This window comes from Alternaria dauci, chromosome 6 (genome assembly GCF_042100115.1).
Source record: "Alternaria dauci strain A2016 chromosome 6, whole genome shotgun sequence".
NCBI lineage: Eukaryota > Fungi > Ascomycota > Dothideomycetes > Pleosporales > Pleosporaceae > Alternaria > Alternaria dauci.
Genome location: NC_091277.1, coordinates 439,571 through 456,810, shown reverse-complemented (window position 1 = coordinate 456,810; position 17,240 = coordinate 439,571). Strand labels below are relative to the sequence as shown.

The window sequence follows — 17,240 nt, the reverse complement described above, 5'->3', positions numbered from 1 at the left end:
GTGAAGGCGATATGAAGAAAGATCTGTGGTATCAATTCCTACGAACCTACTCAAAGAAACCCTCACTGACCGTCCCAAGTCGCTAAATGCATGACAAGGCCTCCTCAGTCTCAAAACACTATTCCCATGCCCAATGCAAGCCTCTCACTTGATTTCCGTCTTGGACATGAGGTCCGCCAAATCGTCAACCTTTTTATCCTTCTCCTGTGGCACGTTACTCTCCTCAGCCTTGGTGTCCTCAACAATCTGTCTCGCAGCCTTCTCCTCGACCTCGACACCCTCCTCGTCGTCATCGCCATCACCTCGCTTCTCCTCCGCGTCACTCTCCTCTTCATCTTCATCCTCGCTCTCCAACTCATCTAGCTCGTCCAGACCCCAGTACTCCTCGTCGTCCTCGTGCTCACCAGACGCCTCTTTCCGCTCATCGAGCACACTACGAAGTTTCTCAATGCTAGGATCCTCCTCATCGAACTTGTTGCCATTTATCTCTACACGACGGAGAGCAGGGAGGGCAGACGAAGAGGCCGAGGCCAGGCCAGCAAGACCCTTGGCGTTAATATCGTTGAACTGGAGGCGAAGGATTTCAACCTTCTTGTTCTTGCCCTTCTCCAGCGCAGCGGCGAGCGCAACGCCTCCGCGTCCGCTGAGGAGACAGTCACCTACGCCAAGTTCGCGGAGCTCGGTCCAGTTTCCGACGGCTTTGCTTAGGGCATTTGCGCCCATGGCTGTGAATGTGTTGTCCTGGAGATCGAGCGTGTCTAGTTTAGACAGGTGTGCGAGACCGTTGGTGATGAGGTGTGAGATGCCCTCCTGACGAATACCGTTCTGTGTCATCTTGATGGTCTTGATGCCGTTGTTGGCAGCGTATGCTTTTGCCCATGCGGCCATGCTGCCGTTCTCCAGACGGTTGCGACCGCAGATTACGAGCTCGAGGTCGGGGACGTCTTTGCCATCTTTTCTTGCTGCTTCCTTTTTGGCAGCAAGCGCAGTGAGTGCATCGGCGACAAGGACGCCGGCTGCGGGCCCGAGACCGTTGTTGTTGAGGTAAAGGTAGCGAAGTGGGGTATGTTGCGACAGGAAGTCTACGAGCGGGGCAACGGTGTTGAGGCCGAACGCGTTGTCTGAAAGATCGACGGTGTGGAGATTTGGTAGGGTAAGGAGAGAGGTGAGGAGGTGCGACAGCGCAGGTGGGATCTCAGAAAGGAGACGCGAAGTGAAGATATCGGCGAGGTTTGCGACCTGGAGTTTGGGTCAGTTCCTTTTTTTGACATTGCGGTCAAGCGGGGTGGTAAATATTACCTGTAGGTTCTTCTTGCTCTCCAAGACCTTTGCAAGCGCCTCGCTGGCTCCGATGCCCAGTGTGTTTCCCAAGAACTTGATCTCCTCTACATCGTCGTTGCTCTTCAGGTCCTGGATGTGTGGCTCAATATCCTCTGCGGTGGTGAGTTTTAGGCCCTTGCCCTCTATCGAAAAGATCTTTGCTCCAGCCATGTTCTTTGCAAGTCGTACTAATGATAGTCTCAAGTGCAAACAATATGATAGCAACAGGGGGGCGAAAGGACTTGTTTATAGTGCGTGTGACTCGTGGGTCGCAATTGTTTTGGCAGTGTAGTGGGGTTGGTTCATTGTCTAGACCCCTGTTGCCTGCAGGGTTAGTGTTAGCCACACGCCACAAGTCTGTGGCGTAGGCCGCGGGAGTGTGCGGCAAGTTCAGTGGCTGCTGAGCCGATGACATGCTCGGTGACTTTTGCGATGGATTGCTAATCACCTTCAATTCACCACCACCACACATACAGCCAGCATGTCGTCAGGTAAGCTCACGGTTCAGACGATGATGTCTACGCGACGCAGAAGGGCTAAGTGATAGGACTCTAGCACCGCCAACCGCCGCCAACATGGGCTCAGACCTCAAGGACACCGCCGCGCCGGCCAAAGTCAAGCCATGCTGTTAGTGAAGCCCCTATGCAAACTCTATGCGAAACATGTACTGATTTCGTGTACCAAACTTTAGGTGTCTGCACCGACCAGAAGGCTAAGCGCGACGAATGCATGCTCTTCTCCACATCGAACGACCCTCAGAAAGAGTGCTTCACTCTAGTCGACGACTACAAGAGATGTATGGCTGGATACGGCTTCAAGATATAACGCATGGGTAACGTTAGTGTATACAACATGTACAACACAAATGCATATGGGTGGCGTTGCGCACTAGAGGCTTTTCTGTATTTGCTGTACAATATCTGAGGAATGGAGAACCAAAATCTTCCCTCCAAAATCTACCTGGGTATCTTGAAGAAGTGCTGAAGTGCGGCAACGAAGAATTGCCAACTGCTAAACTTTACTGCGTCTTGTTCTTTACTCCCCCAAACAACTCACTGTTGACTACAAGTCGCCACAAGCACCAGAGATAGCAAATACCGAAGCCGCCTGTTCCGAGAATCGCATTCGCAACAACCCAGAGATCTGGTTTGCCAGTAGGTGGAGGATAGAATGCCTCTGCAATGTGCCATGCAATCATGGCCACGTAGATATTGAGATGCAGGATCTTGCTGAATATGTTCAATCCGCTTCGGCTACCCCCTTGGAAGGTGGAAAAAGAGACTGGTGGAAGACCAAGAAGATAGGCCCACAAGAGTGAGATGACAAAATATGGAACTCGCAGGTCGTCTCTCTTGAGCAATGGGAACATGGTCCAGACGCCGAGCATGTTCGCGAGACCGACCCACGCGCGAGTGGAGGGTAGCAAACCATCTTTTCCGCTAAGGAGCAGTGTCATTGGCAACAACGGAAGCAAGACATTCTTCTCGTGTACCTGGTACGAGCAGAGGAAGAATCCCCAGGAGACGGCTGCGAAAGCTAGTGGAAGGAGCTGCTTCTTGGGTTTGATGAAGATAATTATGCACGGCGGCAGGATAGCAGCAGAGGTAGCAAGTAGCGCGAGCCGCTGAAGTAACTCAATCGGGTACCGGTTGAGCTTATGGATCGTGTGGATTGTGCACCAGATATTCGCAACTTTGTCTTCGAACAGTCCACGAGAGAAGGGGAAAATGCGATGAATCGACTGCCCCATCTCCAGAACATAGGGGTAGTACCATGCATTCATATCCCATGGTGTCATGAACCATCTCAGGTTCAAGAGTGGTGGGAGTTCGAGGGGACCGTGGTCGAAACCAGTGTACACATCGTACGCAACACCCATCAGAAATGGGAGGTACAGCACAGCGAACGCGGCCACAGTCGTCAGCGCAATTGCGAGGAATCGCACGATGTTGATCCTGGGGAAAAGGCAGATGCCCAGCAAGTATGCGAACACCGCAGGCGCATAGAACAAGGCCATCTGTTTGAAACCGAGCGCGCCGACGAAGAAGACGCACCCCCACAGTGGTCTTCCAGCGATCATGCTCGAAAGTGTTGCAACTGCAAAGCCAAGCATGACAGTGTTGTATTGGAAGTGCCCATGGTCGATCAATATGGTGCCCGGCTGCATTAGGATAGCAACCAGCGCAATTGACGACTCCCAGATGTTGACTCCTTCTAGTCGCGAATACCGGCGGAGGAAGATGACTATCGCGGGGACGTAGATGAGGTATTCGGATACGAAGACAGTCGCTCGCATGTATATCTTGAGGGAGGGGTCATCGAGAGCCCGCGACTTGTCAAGAGCGAACCATTCCGGATTGATAGCAGAGCCACTACAATGATCAGTACTTGCATCCGACGTACGATACTCCCACATACATGACGCCCAAGACCCAGCTGTGATACGCCGTCAGAGGCGGGTAATCCAGTCCCCACCACTGCAAGTCGTAAAAGTACCATTTCGACACGGGTAGATGTTTCGTAATTTCCATCCAGTGTCGCTGAGCTTCGAAATCACCGTGCATTGGCGGCGACTGGTATCCAGAGTAGCCCCATAAGCTGACGGTCCATCTGAATAAACCGACTGCCATCAAAATGAGGGGTATCGTGATCCATTGCGAGACGGTGCCTTTCGCTGGCCAGAGGAACGCGACGAGAGGGAATGCGGGCTTCCGTGCATTCGTGGACTGGTCGAGATCGAGCGTGCCGTGAGCGACCTGGGCGAGAGATCCTTCCTCAATCTTTCGCCGCCGTCGGGGTTTGTGGGCTGCTGGAGATGCCATGTTGGAGCTACCCAAGTGAGCTTGGAGAGGGTCTGGACGGATTCGAGGAACGTGGCGGATCGATTTACGCGTTACCACATCCGCGCTAGCCGCTGCCCTGCATTTTGAGCTCTGCCGCGAAGAGTTCTCTCCCCAGCTATCGTCCGACAATGGACCGACATGCCATGGAACTGCCGTCTGGAGAGTTTCCTTCAGGGTCTGCTGTCCAGGCTCTGTTGATCGCGTTGGACTACTTGTATGCACATCACCCTAACATGGTCGATGTTGTGGCTCCAAAAAGATGCGTACACCGAAGCATGACAAAGCTGTTTGAGGGCAACTCTGATAGCCCAGTAGGCATCCTCGGTAAACACACTATCTGAGATTAATCGTATCCACTGAGTGTTTAGACGATTGGGTGTTCTCTGACGTGAAATTGTGGAAAGAAGATTTTACCTGGCTCGATAGATTGAATTAGGTGCAGCACTTTGCCAGGCACAAATTCTCAAATTCTCACTAAGAATTTGCCATGATTATCTACCCTCGCAGTAAAAAACAAGCATCCAAAAACCCTTGAGTTGTTTATACCGCCGTCGCCGTTGGATGGGTGAGCAGTGGAGCGACTGTAGCGTACCTCGAAGGCGCGCCTCTAGCGCAAAGCTCGGGCCCCGGATCCGCTGAAAAGTTCGATGCTGATCTTTCTGCTACATAAACTGCGCGCTCCCAACCATTTGCCAACTACCTTCTACCACCAACCTTCTTCACAACTCTTTTCGAACATCTACCGTTCGAAATATTCACTGAGGGCTTTCGCGATTCTCAAGTGGGCTACTGAGGGCAACATCCAGTACCAGATCAAAATACAAGTCAGTGGGCAACGTTTGGCTTTTCCTTAACACACACTACAGAGGGCACGTCTGTCGCTCGCCAGGGCACGACAAGATCATCCTGAGGGCTTTTTGCTACTATGAGGGTTAATCTTCCGGCTTCTCGGCTTTTGCGGGAACGCGCTGCCTTGAAGCTCGGTTTTCTGTGGGCTCTTGTGGGCTTTCCGTGGGCTTGAGGGATATCCGCTTCGTGCGGTCTCGAGAGATACCAGTGGGCTTTTCGCAATTTGAGACAATCAGACCGAGCAGACTGGCGCATACGACGACCTTTGGTTGTCAGCGCCCGAGCGGTGGCGTCACTGCCGCCGACTCCTCTCTTTCCTTGTTCTGTCACATAATTTTGGCGCTTCCGTCGCACGTTTCATAATACTAATGCATTGTAGATCTAGTTACCTATCATCAAAATGGGCAAGACCAAGGTTGCGGACAAGTCGTCCAAGAAGGACAAGAAGTCCGAGGTCGCCGCCGTCAAGGCAGGCCGCGTTACCAAGCCCGCTGCTACTCCCAAGTCGAAGAGCAAGGACATTGCCAAGTCAGTTGCTTCCAACATCAAGGACAAGAAGAAGTCGAAGAAGGCTCCTACCCCAGAGCCGGAGTCTGATTCTTCGTCTGAGAGCGAGAGCGAGAGCGAAGAATCCTCTGAGAGCAGCAGCGAGGAGGAGGTCGTCGAGAAGAAGACTCCTGCCAAGGCTGCTCCCAAGGTCGCTGCTAAGGCCGACTCTGATTCTGACTCGTCCGACAGCAGCGAGGAGGACAGCGACAGCGAGAGCAGCGAGGAGGAGAAGCCTGCCCCCAAGGCCAAGGCCAACGGCGCAAAGAAGGCCGCGGCCAAGGCTGAGTCCAGCGACTCCGACAGCGACTCCGACAGCAGCGAGTCTGAGGACGAGAAGCCCGCTGCCAAGGCTGAGGTCAGTTTAGCATTTTACCATCACACGACGTCGACTAACTGTGACAGGCTACCTCCACCTCCGACTCTGACGACTCCTCTGACGCCGATTCCGATGACTCTTCCGCTTCCGAGAGCGAGGAGGCTCCCTCCAAGAAGCGCAAGGCTGAGGAGGCTACTGCCCCCGCTGTCAAGAAGACCAAGACTGAGGAGCCCGCCGCTGAGGAGGGTGTTAAGAACCTCTTCGTTGGCAACATGAGCTGGAACATCGATGAGGACTGGCTCCGCCGCGAGTTCGAGGGCTTCGGTGAGATCGTTGGCTGCCGTGTCATCACTGACCGTGAGACTGGCCGTGCTAAGGGTTTCGGTTACGTCGAGTTCGCCAACGCTGCCGATGCCGCCAAGGCCCAGAAGGAGATGCACGAGTACGAGCTTGACGGTCGTCAGCTCAACGTCGACTTCAGCACTCCCCGTGCTAAGCCCGATGCCAATGGTGCCCGTGCCAACAAGTACGGTGACAAGCGCAGCCCTCCTAGCAACACCCTCTTCCTCGGCAACGTCTCGTTCGAGTGCTCCAACGAGAGCATCCAGGAGGTCTTCCAAGAGTACGGTAACATCACCCGTGTCTCTCTCCCAACCGACCGCGACACTGGTTCCCTCAAGGGTTTCGGATACGTCGACTTCAGCTCCCAGGAAGAGGCTACCGCCGCTCTTGAGGCCTTGAACGGCCAGGAGATTGGCGGCCGTGCCATCCGTATCGACTACGCTCAACCTCGTGAGGACAACGGTGGCGGCGGTGGCTTCGGTGGTGGCCGTGGTGGTGGTCGCGGCGGACGTGGCGGCGGCCGCGGTGGCTTCGGCGACCGTGGTGGTCGTGGAGGTGGCCGTGGTTTCGGCGGCGGTCGTGGCGGTGGCCGTGGCGGCCGCGGTGGTTCATTCAACCGTGGTGGTTTCGGTGACTTCCAGGGTCAAAAGAAGAGCTTCGATTAAGCGTCTTCTAGGACACTGTCGTGCACATCGTTTCGTGTATCTGCTTTGATCATCTCGAAGAGTAAGTAATGGAGCTGCGGTACGATATATGTGAAATGATCGTCGAATCTGGGTTTCGGGTCTCTGGGTATGGCGTTATGGGTAAAAGTCGTTTGATTAGAGATACTCAACCACTCGGTCTGATTTGGACTGGTTCATGGAAACTTAGTCGTCCATAGTATAACGAATTCGTTCAAGAAACTTTTACTGAACTTGCTACATGATGTCGTGATCTGTCTCGATAACTAATGGTATCCTTACAGTGTCACCATGTGCTTGTATTGATACTTCTTGTAGTGTCCTCCAGCACTGTTTACTTGTTCACGCGACCCACGGTAGAGAAGATCACCAACAGGTGGACCAGGTTAGATAACGTCTCTATACGTAGACTTCAAATTTCTGGTTCGAAGAGTCCTCAGCTTTGGTGTAGTGACTTTCATGTGTGGTTTGCATCAGGGATTCGACTCTCCCAACCACGGTACGCCCAAAACAGGGTACTGGTGTTGGTGCTGGGAGATGGGAGAGAACCAATGCCTCACATCACAATAGCACATCTTCGAGTATCTCAAGATAGACAACTGACTCAAGGTCAGGATACGATGACTTGCTATATACTCATACAACCCAAGAACAAGATTGTGAAACTCAACGCAAGGAGATAGATGAACAAGCACAAAAGAAAAGACATACAAGAAAAATGAAACGATAAAGGACGCGCTACAAACAGCATCAAGACATGCAACAGGTGATGATACAGTGACTGATCAAACCTCCTCGACATCCTCGAGGTTAAACTGCTTCTCGGCATCAGCATCAAAGCACGTTTCCCAGCACAGGACCTCGCTGGGAAAGTCCTTCTCCACACTAGGGCGTTCGCGGACAAACCAGGCTAGTCCTGCACCGACGATGCCGAAGAGTGCGAGGCAAGTCCAGAGAGCGAAGTTTGTTGTCTGTACGCTAAGATCGTCGCTAAAGTAATAGCTTGTACCACTAACTGCAACGGCAAAAGCCTTGAATAGACTGGCGATCTGCATCATGCCGACAACGGTGCCGGCTGAGAAAGCATCTGGTGTGGTGTTGAGGACGAGCAGAGAAACGAGGACATTTGCGCCGCCGGTGAGGAGGTGTTGGGCAAAGATTGAAAGAGCGGAAACGACGGGTTCAAGGCCGGAGCAGGTGACGACAACGGCGAGGATGGGTGTGAGGATGTATGTGGTGGGGAGGAGGGCGGACACGGAGCGGTACAGTTTGACGAGACCGTACTTCGACGTCGCGTAAGGGATAGCGTAGTAGAGGACCATGCCTGCGATGCCGCGGACGCCGAGGACGACGATACTGAGCCAGTCGCACGAGATGCCCATGCCGCCTTGGTCTGTGCTGCTGTGTCCGAGGTGGGGAAGGACGACGTCAAAAGTCGATGCGTGGAGCGAGAGGAGGCAGAAAGAGGACAGAAGGACCATAAGAGATGGGGCTTGGAGAAACTGGGAGATTGTGATGGGCTCTGGGCGAGCAAAGTCAACGAGAGTGATGTTTGTGTCTTCTGAGTCGCGACGGAGGAAAGCAGCCTTCTCGCAGTCCATGTCAACGGAGTCTGCAGAGCGGTCGTTGTGGTGAGGAAGCGTTTCCTTGAGGCAGATGCTCGCCGTGAGCGCAATGGCGAACAACACGGCTCCGCAGGCTAGCTCAGAGCCTAGGGTTGGAAAGTCTTGCCAGACCATGTTGTAGGCTTGCAGGCTTTCCGAGACCATGAGTTGCATGATTGGGCCCATGGAGCCGCCCAGAGAGATGGTAGGTAGCCGGGCGACGTTCTTCGCTCTCTCCTCTGCCGATGTGCTCAGATCTCCAATCATGGTCAGGGTGGTGCATACAATCGCGGAGCTGACCATGCCAGCGACGAAGCGGAAGATAGTGCAGCCGACAAGACTGGTTGCGAATCCCATGCTCAGGCAGCATGCGAACATGCTCCAGAGCCCAATGAGCGTGACGCGCCTTCGTCCCATACGGTCGGCGAGGTATCCCCAGAACAGACCCGTAGTTCCACCAAATGCGTATGCGCAGTCGAGTATGCTTCGGAGGTATGACGAGGAGAGAGTGCCGCAGTAGTCGGAAGACGAGAGGAGCATCTGGAGTTGTGGTTGGAGGCTTGATGCCATGATGCTGTATAGTATGTCAGCATAAGTCGGAACAGACGGGTGATGTCGTCGAGATTGGATAGTAGAACATACGCCTCAGCAAGGAAGATGAGGTACACCAGCATCAGCTGCGACCATCGCGACTTATCCGCGCCATCTGGCGCGCTGTGCATCTCCATCTCTTCCTCTACATCCCGCTCCTCGTCCTCCTCAACCATGGCCACCTTGTCATACTTGCCCAGATCCTTGACCGGTATTAAAGACCTCGTTCTTCTGTGGAAACCCAGCATCTTGCAAAAACTCAAACAATCAGCCTGCAAAACTCGACTGAAAACACCTCGAATGTGCAACAACGCGTTTATCGCGGCAGAGAGCGTGTGCAGGCACGAACCAGCGTAACCTATAGAGAGATTGTAACGGCCACGATGGGACCTAATGGTAAGATAGAGAGTGACAAGAAAGACTGGTCAAGGGAGCGACGAAAGACTCGCCTCGAAAGAGAGAGGGTTGACAGTCAGAACAACGGCGGCGGCGGCAACAGCATCGCGAGGGGTTTGAGCTTGACGGGGCTCTTGAAACGGAACTATACTGACTGGCGTCTCATTGGCAATCAGCCCAGCCCAAAGTTTATGCGCTAGTACTATTAGAGCCAAGCCGCTTAGCGTGGAGCCACATGAGGTCACATGCAGATGGTTCGTCGCTCCTGATCCACTGTGGGCGGAAACCTGCAGCGGTCCTATACATAGCTCTAGTTTTTGTCGTCTTTGCTTCAACCTTTTTTTTTAAGCTATAACCAAGATTCTTTGTCTGAAGCAACGTGATGCGCAAAAACGCATGTCGTTTCATCAACCGCGTTCCGCGAAGAAGAACTACACCTTAGTTGACCGCAGGAGCGACTGGCGTGTGCCAAGTTTTGCTTCTCTCGCGGCCTGGCCACGCAGAATACGGTGGTCAGGGTTATGGATCTGGTGAGTGGAGTGGAAAGATTATGGAGAACTGACGATCTGAGGCTTCTCGATGCTTCGCTAGAGAGATAGGTGAAGGTGGCAATGTAGTCGTCCGTAAGGCTGATGATGATTGGAAGGAATCATCATCGAAATCACGTTTAGAGTTCCTAACGAGACTTAATGGTTGGTTTACTACCTGGGAGTATACCATTGGACAATGATCTAGGCATACAACGCTAAGTTCGTGGTACCTAGGTTGAGTGATACCCACACTTCCGCGGTTGCTGCCAGCTCAATCAGACGCAGTCTTCATTCGGCTCTTTCGGACCTTGTATTTAATTACGAATACATGTCGGTCTACGAGCTCGACAGTGAGAAGCATAGTTGGACGCTTACCGTCGGCACCGTGGTCCTACCCGGGTACAACTCGAGGGTTGTATTAACATGGGCCACACCTCCATTTATCGCAAAACTTCAGACAATTCATTCTGAAAATCATGATTTTAATTAATAGACGAGAAAAATACTTCCCACTAACCTAACAAGCCATGACAACTCCTTCACGTCGTGATCGACGCTATTTCCTCACCTCCTACGACCGGGACTTCGCCAGGCCAACAACGTCAAAAGGATATCCTACAAGAAAAGCAGGTCTGTCAAATCAGTGGCAGCAGAAAAGACGTCCTACACATAGAGTACCTCCGTCAAGAAAGGGGAGCCCGGCAAGATGTTCTTCACCAGGCGCGTCTCCGCTGGGCGAAGGAGACTGCGCAGGATATTTTACTCTCGACACCTCACCACTAAGTGTAGTAGAATTGACAGAATACCCTCCGCTATGCGTATCCCCCCAGGACGAAGTAGACTTTGCACGACATTCTATTCTCGACACCTCTCCATTTAGTGTGCTAGACACTGCACGATATCCTTCGCTATGCGAATCTCCTCAAGACGAAGTAGACTCTACAGAACATTATACTCTCGACACCTCTCCATCCAATGCAGTAGACTCAAAAGAATGTCCTTCGCCAGGCGCGTCTTCTCTGTGCGAAGTAGAATCTGCAGGACGTTCTACACGAAGCACTTCTCCGATCAATGCAATAGACTCGACAGAACATCCGTCGCCAGACGCTTGTCCGTCGAGCCAAGGAGACCCAACGGAACATTCTGCACCAGGTTCATCTCCGTCACCCCAAGTAGACTCAAGAGAATACCCTACACCAAGTGCATCTCCGTCGAGGCAGGTAGAATCAAAAGAACATCCTGCACTAGGTTCATCCCAGTTAATCCCAGAAGACTCAACGGAACACCCTGCCCCAAGCCCATCTCCACCAATCAGAGCAGATGCAACAGCATATTCTCCATCAAGAGAACTATTGTTGAGCCAGAAAGATTGGAAAGAATATCCTACACTAGAAGAAACATGTAATCGAGCCTTCTACCTCGTCGACTCGCACCCCTTCCGACCAAATCTACCGGTCGATTATCCTTCACGGATAGAATTTGACGAAGTCCAAGCCATAATCGCACCATACTGGCACATCTTCAATCTCGTGCTTCAACACGAACCAAAGATTTGCGTTGAGCATCATGTCAGCCCTTCTCCTGGACCAGGCAAGCCTATAATCATCTGCGAAAGCACGTCTCCAATGACATATCGGGGCTGGAAACACGCATGGGGTGCGGCTGTCCATCCTCCCTGGACAAGTCCCGGCATGCGAATGGGGTCTAGCAAGTTTAATCACTGCGACTTTAGTATCCGCCTCTTCTTCCAAATGCTCGAGCCTCGTCTGAGACATGTCAGCGCTAAGATAGTGTGGCTCGCGGTGGAAGCGAAACCGTATTGGGTCTTCTACTGGAAAGGTAGTCGACCCAATCCACGAGTCCGTCACAGCATCTTCAAAATCAACACTCAGTCCGGCGACGAATACATTGCAGACTTTACGGTTGAGCAGTTTGGTTACTCAAGCATGTGTTGGCTGATGCTCAAGAGTGAGTACGACAAGCAGTGTACTACGGGCATAAGAGTCAAACAGCCAAGATTTGAAGAGGTCGAGGGGGCGCGGCGAGGCCAGATTACCTATTGGTATGAGAAAGCGCAGGTTGTATGGTTGGCCTGCAACCAAATGCATCGTTCTAGGAGGCAGTTTCCGGACGAGATATTGATGATAAGGTGGTTAGAGGTATTGGTGCGACGAGCTGCTTCGTATGTGTGGCAAAACCATCCGGCTTACCAATTGAGTCGCCAACCGGCTTACCAACTATCGGTAGTTTACTCACCGGCTTACGAACAGTCTCAATGACGGATAATGAGGCGGTTGTACTCTCGAAGTACGAATATGCAGTTTAGAATAGAAAAAGATGGCTTCTTCAGAGTAGTGTATATAGATGAGCATTTATCATTGCGTGCTTTTGCCAAAGAAATGAGCACCACTGCATGTCGAGATGAGAGGAGCAGCTCGCAGAGACAGGTCGACCAAATGTAAAGGTGGTATAGCGTCACTGCGAAGAGCGGCAAGCACACTCACGATCCTGTACCCGGCTTTTGTCCGCAGTGAGTCGTGAGAGAGGGTGGAAGCCAACACCTGGGGGTGGCAAAGGCATGCAAAGAATGAGACAACCACACACCTGTATTTAGTCGCGGAGTACCCCGCCATGCATCTTATAATGGCGACTCCCTCAATATCAACATGTCTCGCAGCAATGCATGCGCAGCCCTACCATCACATGCAGGTTGACGACGTGTTTCTGGCCCCCACGATTCCGGTGAGAGGCGTGCTGTGCTACTCGCCCAATGGAAGGATGCGGCATACGTATGCGCCGACACCCAGAACATCAGGACACGGTGGTTTGCGCAACGACGGAATAGCGGGTAGTACGACGTGCGCATTTGTGCAGTTCCAGGGAGCGGGGACGGCGGCTTTATCAGTAGCGACGTCTTAGTCGTCTTGGTTGCCGGTCCACCAGAAGTGGTGAGGATGGCGAGGTGGCTCCATGTATGCACAGCCCTGTCGTCCTTTGCACGCCTCCACCCATAGGGCGCCTGACGCCATTCACCAGTGATAAGCATGCGCTAGCAGCCGTTCCTGCGCTTCTTAGGGTTGACCGGTTTCTTGCAAGGGTCTAAGTCACCGCTGGATCGAAGCCAATTCTCGCAGTCTGGTGGTGATTGCGCGCCTTTCACCATACAAGTGTTTGCGGTGAAGGACACGATAACTCTCGCACTGCATGTCCACGCCATTGCGTATGCCAAAGATGCGGCCGAGGTACAGGTGACAGGTCGAGTGGTATTGTGCCGGAGGACGAATAATGGCATGCCGCTCGTATTCAGGATCCGAGCAGGGGCTGACCTACGCGGAACGTCAAGTGTCCGTGCACTGCTGCCTGGAGGTGGACTCCACTCGCAGCGACGACATGCCGTTCCTTCCCTCTTGAACCACCTATCCCCCCCCCAGCCCGCGCTGCTCGATATCTCTCTTCTTGCTTCAAATCTCAGTCCTCAGGCCTCCCTTCCTCCTCGTCTTTTTGCACCGCAGACCCGCCGCCCTTGTGCATCTTTGCCGCTCGCCGCCCGTCTTACTCCACGTGCTGCGCCTTCCTATATACCAGCACTTTCTCCTCCGACACTTGACAAGAAGGACCCAGCGCCCTTTACCTATCCCCCTCTTCGTCTCTCTTGTTCCTCCAGCCTATCATTTGCTAGCTTCCGCGGCCGCAAAGATCCCCCTATCCCCGGTCAATGAAAACGTGATCTGGGCTTCGATAACCACTCACACTTGGTCCTTTTGGTTCGCCGGGTTTGGGGAGTCGTGCAGTCCGTGACTCACCTGAGGCCGCCTTTCCCACTTCAACCGGTACTACGACCAGTCATAGCTCATCATGTCTGCACCCCACGACCAGAACCGTCATCCCCGCCGCCGTCCTCTTAAGGGCTCCGCCTCCCCTCTCAGCACCCATGGCATGCAGCTCCGGAAGAGCGGTACTTTCTCGTCGCCAACCCACATATCGTCCGACATCTGCGACATCGACCGATACTTGATGCCCCGCCGCTCACCGACCAGCACTGAGCGACTAGAGGAGCTAGTCAACGACTCCATCCAAGACCCTAGCGTGCGTCGCGTCACCAACCTGCTCAAGGACTTCGAGGCGCGGGTCGCTGGCCATAAGAGTGCTGCTGCCGCCTCTAACCTGCTCAACGACCCGGAGGTTCTTCCTGTCCCGAGCTTTGTCCTCGACAGCGCCTCATTGGACCACACCCCAATGGACATTGACCCAAAGCCTACTGCAGCTCAACGCAGCCCCCACGACCACGCTTCCGACAGCGGTCTGGGTTCCAGCATCAGTGGATCAAAGTACGGTAAGGAGTCACTGCAGCCGCCTGTCTTGGATAAGAACGCCCCGCATTCTAACATATATAAAGACGAGATTCGCACTCAGCGCTCGAGCGTCCGTGAATCCATCAGCACCTCAATCAGCTCAACGCACTCGGCTGTCACTAGGTCCTTCTCTGCGCTCGGTTCTCCAGAAGAGGATCACGTGCTTGGCGAGTACACGTGCAAGCAGATTCACGACTTCATCGTCAAGCCCATTCTCGCCGAGGAGTCCCTCAAAGACTTCCACTCGCTTGTCAAGGACGTTCCCCGACGCATAGGTGAGAAGAACATCCGAAACCTCCGTGACCTCGAGAAGACCCTCATATTCCTCGCACCGGTAAGTGGATCCACCCGTTGTCTTTCTCAAAATGCAGTAGCTTATTGCATTTTTCGTGGTTTAAAGGACCTGTCGGCTACTCCGGACTCGTACACTCGTTTCTGCGAACGATCAATCCAACTCTTGGCTACGACCGTCCAGTACATCTCCGAACAAGACCAGCGACTACCCACCGACCGCCCTTATACTGACGGCTACTTCCTCGATTTGATGGAACAGATTAGACGATACGCTTCAATCATGGCTGCTACACGAGAAAAAGAATCCAAAGGCGAAGACCTCGACGACATGGATTACTCACGGTATGACCGCGCCGCCGACTTTCTTTTCGCCCGCACTAATCAGATGGTCCATAGCGATGAGAAGATCACCCTCCGTGGTGGCATCAGCCACAACGGCCGTCCTGTCGAGCTAGTCCGGGAGAAGAACGGCAAAGTCGTGCCCATCTCGGAAGATGCCTCAAAAGCGTTTAGGATCAAGCGCCGTCTTTCAAACGCCTCCGAGGACAGCATGGACGAGGATGAAGTCACCCGCTCCATGGCACGCCGCCGCAAGTCCGAGAAGCCAGGAGATGTGATGCACATTTGCCGTGACTGCAAGAAGGAGTTCAAGCGACCATGCGATCTGACCAAGCACGAGAAGACCCACTCGCGCCCGTGGAAGTGCTCTGAGAAGAACTGCAAGTACTTTGATCTTGGCTGGCCAACTGAGAAGGAGCGTGACAGGCATATGAACGACAAGCACTCTGCTGCTCCTGCCCAGTACAAGTGTCTCTATCCGCCATGCTCGTACGCCTCAAAGCGTGAGTCCAACTGTAAGCAGCACATGGAGAAGGCTCATGGCTGGGAGTACGTTCGCTCCAAGAGCAACGGTCGCAAGAAGGGCCCTACTGGCAGCGAGAACAGCCCGACCACCCCTCTTACTCCCTTCATCAGCACACCAATGTCGGCGACCATGACTACACCCATCACGCCATTCATTCCATCGCCACAAGTGCCCATGATCGACAACTTTGACTTCTATGGCGTTAACACGCCAGCTTTGAGCCACCAAGGTTTCCAGGATGACTTCCGCCGTGACTCGATCACAACCGATGGCTCTCACTTTACCTACTCGTCTGGACATTCGCCCGTTGAGCCCACATCCTTTGTTGATGCTGTGACGCCAGAAGATACTCACATCAACCACAACGACGTCTACAACGCCTGTGACTTGAACGCAAATTTCAACACCGGCTTCCAGCAGCCAACTCCAATGAGCACGGCGTTTGACTACGCACCGCTGCCATTCACAACCAACAGCACGATAAATGGTCTCCCACATCACCTATCACCGATGGCTCAGCCCGACGTTACCCTCTTCTCGCCACACATGGATGAGGGTTTCAGCGGTGACATGGATATGACCATGCAGGGCTTCACTCGCCCCACTGAGGACTTCACGTTGTTTGATACCGCGCCGCCTAGCCAGATGGCGTTCAACAACACGTCCAACTTCTTCCCTGATTTCAACCAGCTTGGGGGGCAATTCGACAACTTGTATGCCGAACCCACCACCACGTTGGATGATTTGACCTTCATGGGCTATGGAAACCCGCAGTAATTCATACACTGCATTGCATACGATTAGTGGACACTTGTATAGTCGTTTTTCCCATCTTGTACCTATACAGACGGAGTAATTTTCCATTGAGCGGGCGTCTGGACACTTGTTTTTCTGAACAGCGATTACGACTGTTATGACAAGAGGAGGATACCATGAAGATATGTTGGCATGCATTCAAGGCCTGGCCTTTTCTTCACTCTGCCACACTGGTGTGGACCAATGGTTGCCTCCAACACAACAGAACAGAAAACCTCAGAAAAAAACAAAGGATCTTTGTTTGATGCGGGTTTTCTCTCTTCCTCTCGTCTTCTTCCTCTAGCGACTGATTTCGATCTCCCCCCAAACTCCTTCTTTGTGGCCACCTATTTACGGAGTCTTACGGCTGTGGTAGAGATCATCAGATAGTGTAGAATAGGTAGAAATAAGAAACTTGGTGGAAAAGGAATTGCTGTTTTCGTCTGGTTGTGATGTCAGAAGTGCAATTTCAACCCAGCTTTTCTCGTTGTCACTGTAAGCATTCGTCTCGCGCTGCGTGCCTCGCTGGCGCACTTGCTCCCGACTTCAAGTGGTCTACGATCTGGACCTAGCTAGGCCATCTCAAATCATCACTTTCTCGGCAGATGGGCGTAAGTTTCTGATGCAAAGATGCTCTCTTACCTATCCTCCACGAGCAGTTGAGCTTCTGGACGATAACTCTACAGTACTCTACCCAACGCTAAATGGAATTCCGATAAATCCAAACGGAAGTACTTTGGATCCAGCGAAAACCTTTTATTAGTCTCGACGCCGCCGGCATTTGACCTGGTAGGCGCTATTGATTGCTACTGGAAGCACGCTCACGGGCGGTCTCAGTCAGATGGAAGTCTCGCCGGAGGGCTTGTGGTTGTACTACCAGCCATGTGAAGGCGGCTGCAATTCATACAGGA

At 53.0% G+C, this 17,240-nt stretch overlaps 6 protein-coding genes across 6 annotated transcripts; 3 read left to right on the top strand and 3 right to left on the bottom strand.

Moving 5' to 3' along the window:
* Positions 1-144: 144 nt before the first annotated feature.
* ACET3X_006499 (uncharacterized protein) lies at positions 145-1,491 on the bottom strand (the record flags this gene model as incomplete). Its single annotated transcript, XM_069452636.1, has 2 exons — positions 145-1,239; positions 1,300-1,491. The coding sequence occupies 2 exons, from the start codon at positions 1,489-1,491 to the stop codon at positions 145-147; spliced, it is 1,287 nt and encodes a 428-aa protein (XP_069305267.1).
* A 310-nt stretch (positions 1,492-1,801) lies between these two features.
* Positions 1,802-2,145, top strand: ACET3X_006498 (uncharacterized protein; the record flags this gene model as incomplete). The annotated part of the gene is made up of 3 exons (XM_069452634.1): positions 1,802-1,811; positions 1,876-1,947; positions 2,012-2,145. The coding sequence occupies 3 exons, from the start codon at positions 1,802-1,804 to the stop codon at positions 2,143-2,145; spliced, it is 216 nt and encodes a 71-aa protein (XP_069305266.1).
* A 193-nt stretch (positions 2,146-2,338) lies between these two features.
* ACET3X_006497 (uncharacterized protein) lies at positions 2,339-4,142 on the bottom strand (the record flags this gene model as incomplete). The annotated part of the gene is made up of 2 exons (XM_069452633.1): positions 2,339-3,692; positions 3,739-4,142. The coding sequence occupies 2 exons, from the start codon at positions 4,140-4,142 to the stop codon at positions 2,339-2,341; spliced, it is 1,758 nt and encodes a 585-aa protein (XP_069305265.1).
* A 694-nt stretch (positions 4,143-4,836) lies between these two features.
* On the top strand, positions 4,837-7,121 carry ACET3X_006496 (uncharacterized protein). Its single transcript, XM_069452632.1, has 3 exons — positions 4,837-4,987; positions 5,392-5,916; positions 5,964-7,121. Exons 2-3 carry the CDS (start codon positions 5,413-5,415, stop codon positions 6,882-6,884), a joined length of 1,425 nt encoding a protein of 474 aa, XP_069305264.1. The 5' UTR covers positions 4,837-4,987; positions 5,392-5,412; the 3' UTR covers positions 6,885-7,121.
* A 566-nt stretch (positions 7,122-7,687) lies between these two features.
* On the bottom strand, positions 7,688-9,345 carry ACET3X_006495 (uncharacterized protein; the record flags this gene model as incomplete). The annotated part of the gene is made up of 2 exons (XM_069452631.1): positions 7,688-9,080; positions 9,149-9,345. 2 exons carry the CDS (start codon positions 9,343-9,345, stop codon positions 7,688-7,690), a joined length of 1,590 nt encoding a protein of 529 aa, XP_069305263.1.
* A 4,100-nt stretch (positions 9,346-13,445) lies between these two features.
* Positions 13,446-16,758, top strand: ACET3X_006494 (uncharacterized protein). Its single transcript, XM_069452630.1, has 4 exons — positions 13,446-14,356; positions 14,420-14,709; positions 14,776-15,011; positions 15,066-16,758. Exons 1-4 carry the CDS (start codon positions 13,879-13,881, stop codon positions 16,309-16,311), a joined length of 2,250 nt encoding a protein of 749 aa, XP_069305262.1. The 5' UTR covers positions 13,446-13,878; the 3' UTR covers positions 16,312-16,758.
* Positions 16,759-17,240: the final 482 nt, after the last annotated feature.

What these genes read in the sequence shown, in the direction of transcription:
- ACET3X_006496 (XM_069452632.1), top strand. Translation starts at nt 5,413, where the DNA reads ATGGGCAAGACCAAGGTTGCGGACAAGTCGTCCAAGAAGGACAAGAAG. An exon ending in AGCCCGCTGCCAAGGCTGAG is followed by an intron (nt 5,917 to 5,963) that starts GTCAGTTTAGCA and finishes TAACTGTGACAG; the next exon opens with GCTACCTCCACCTCCGACTC.
- ACET3X_006494 (XM_069452630.1), top strand. Translation starts at nt 13,879, where the DNA reads ATGTCTGCACCCCACGACCAGAACCGTCATCCCCGCCGCCGTCCTCTT. An exon ending in CCCTCATATTCCTCGCACCG is followed by an intron (nt 14,710 to 14,775) that starts GTAAGTGGATCC and finishes CGTGGTTTAAAG; the next exon opens with GACCTGTCGGCTACTCCGGA. An exon ending in GACGACATGGATTACTCACG is followed by an intron (nt 15,012 to 15,065) that starts GTATGACCGCGC and finishes GATGGTCCATAG; the next exon opens with CGATGAGAAGATCACCCTCC.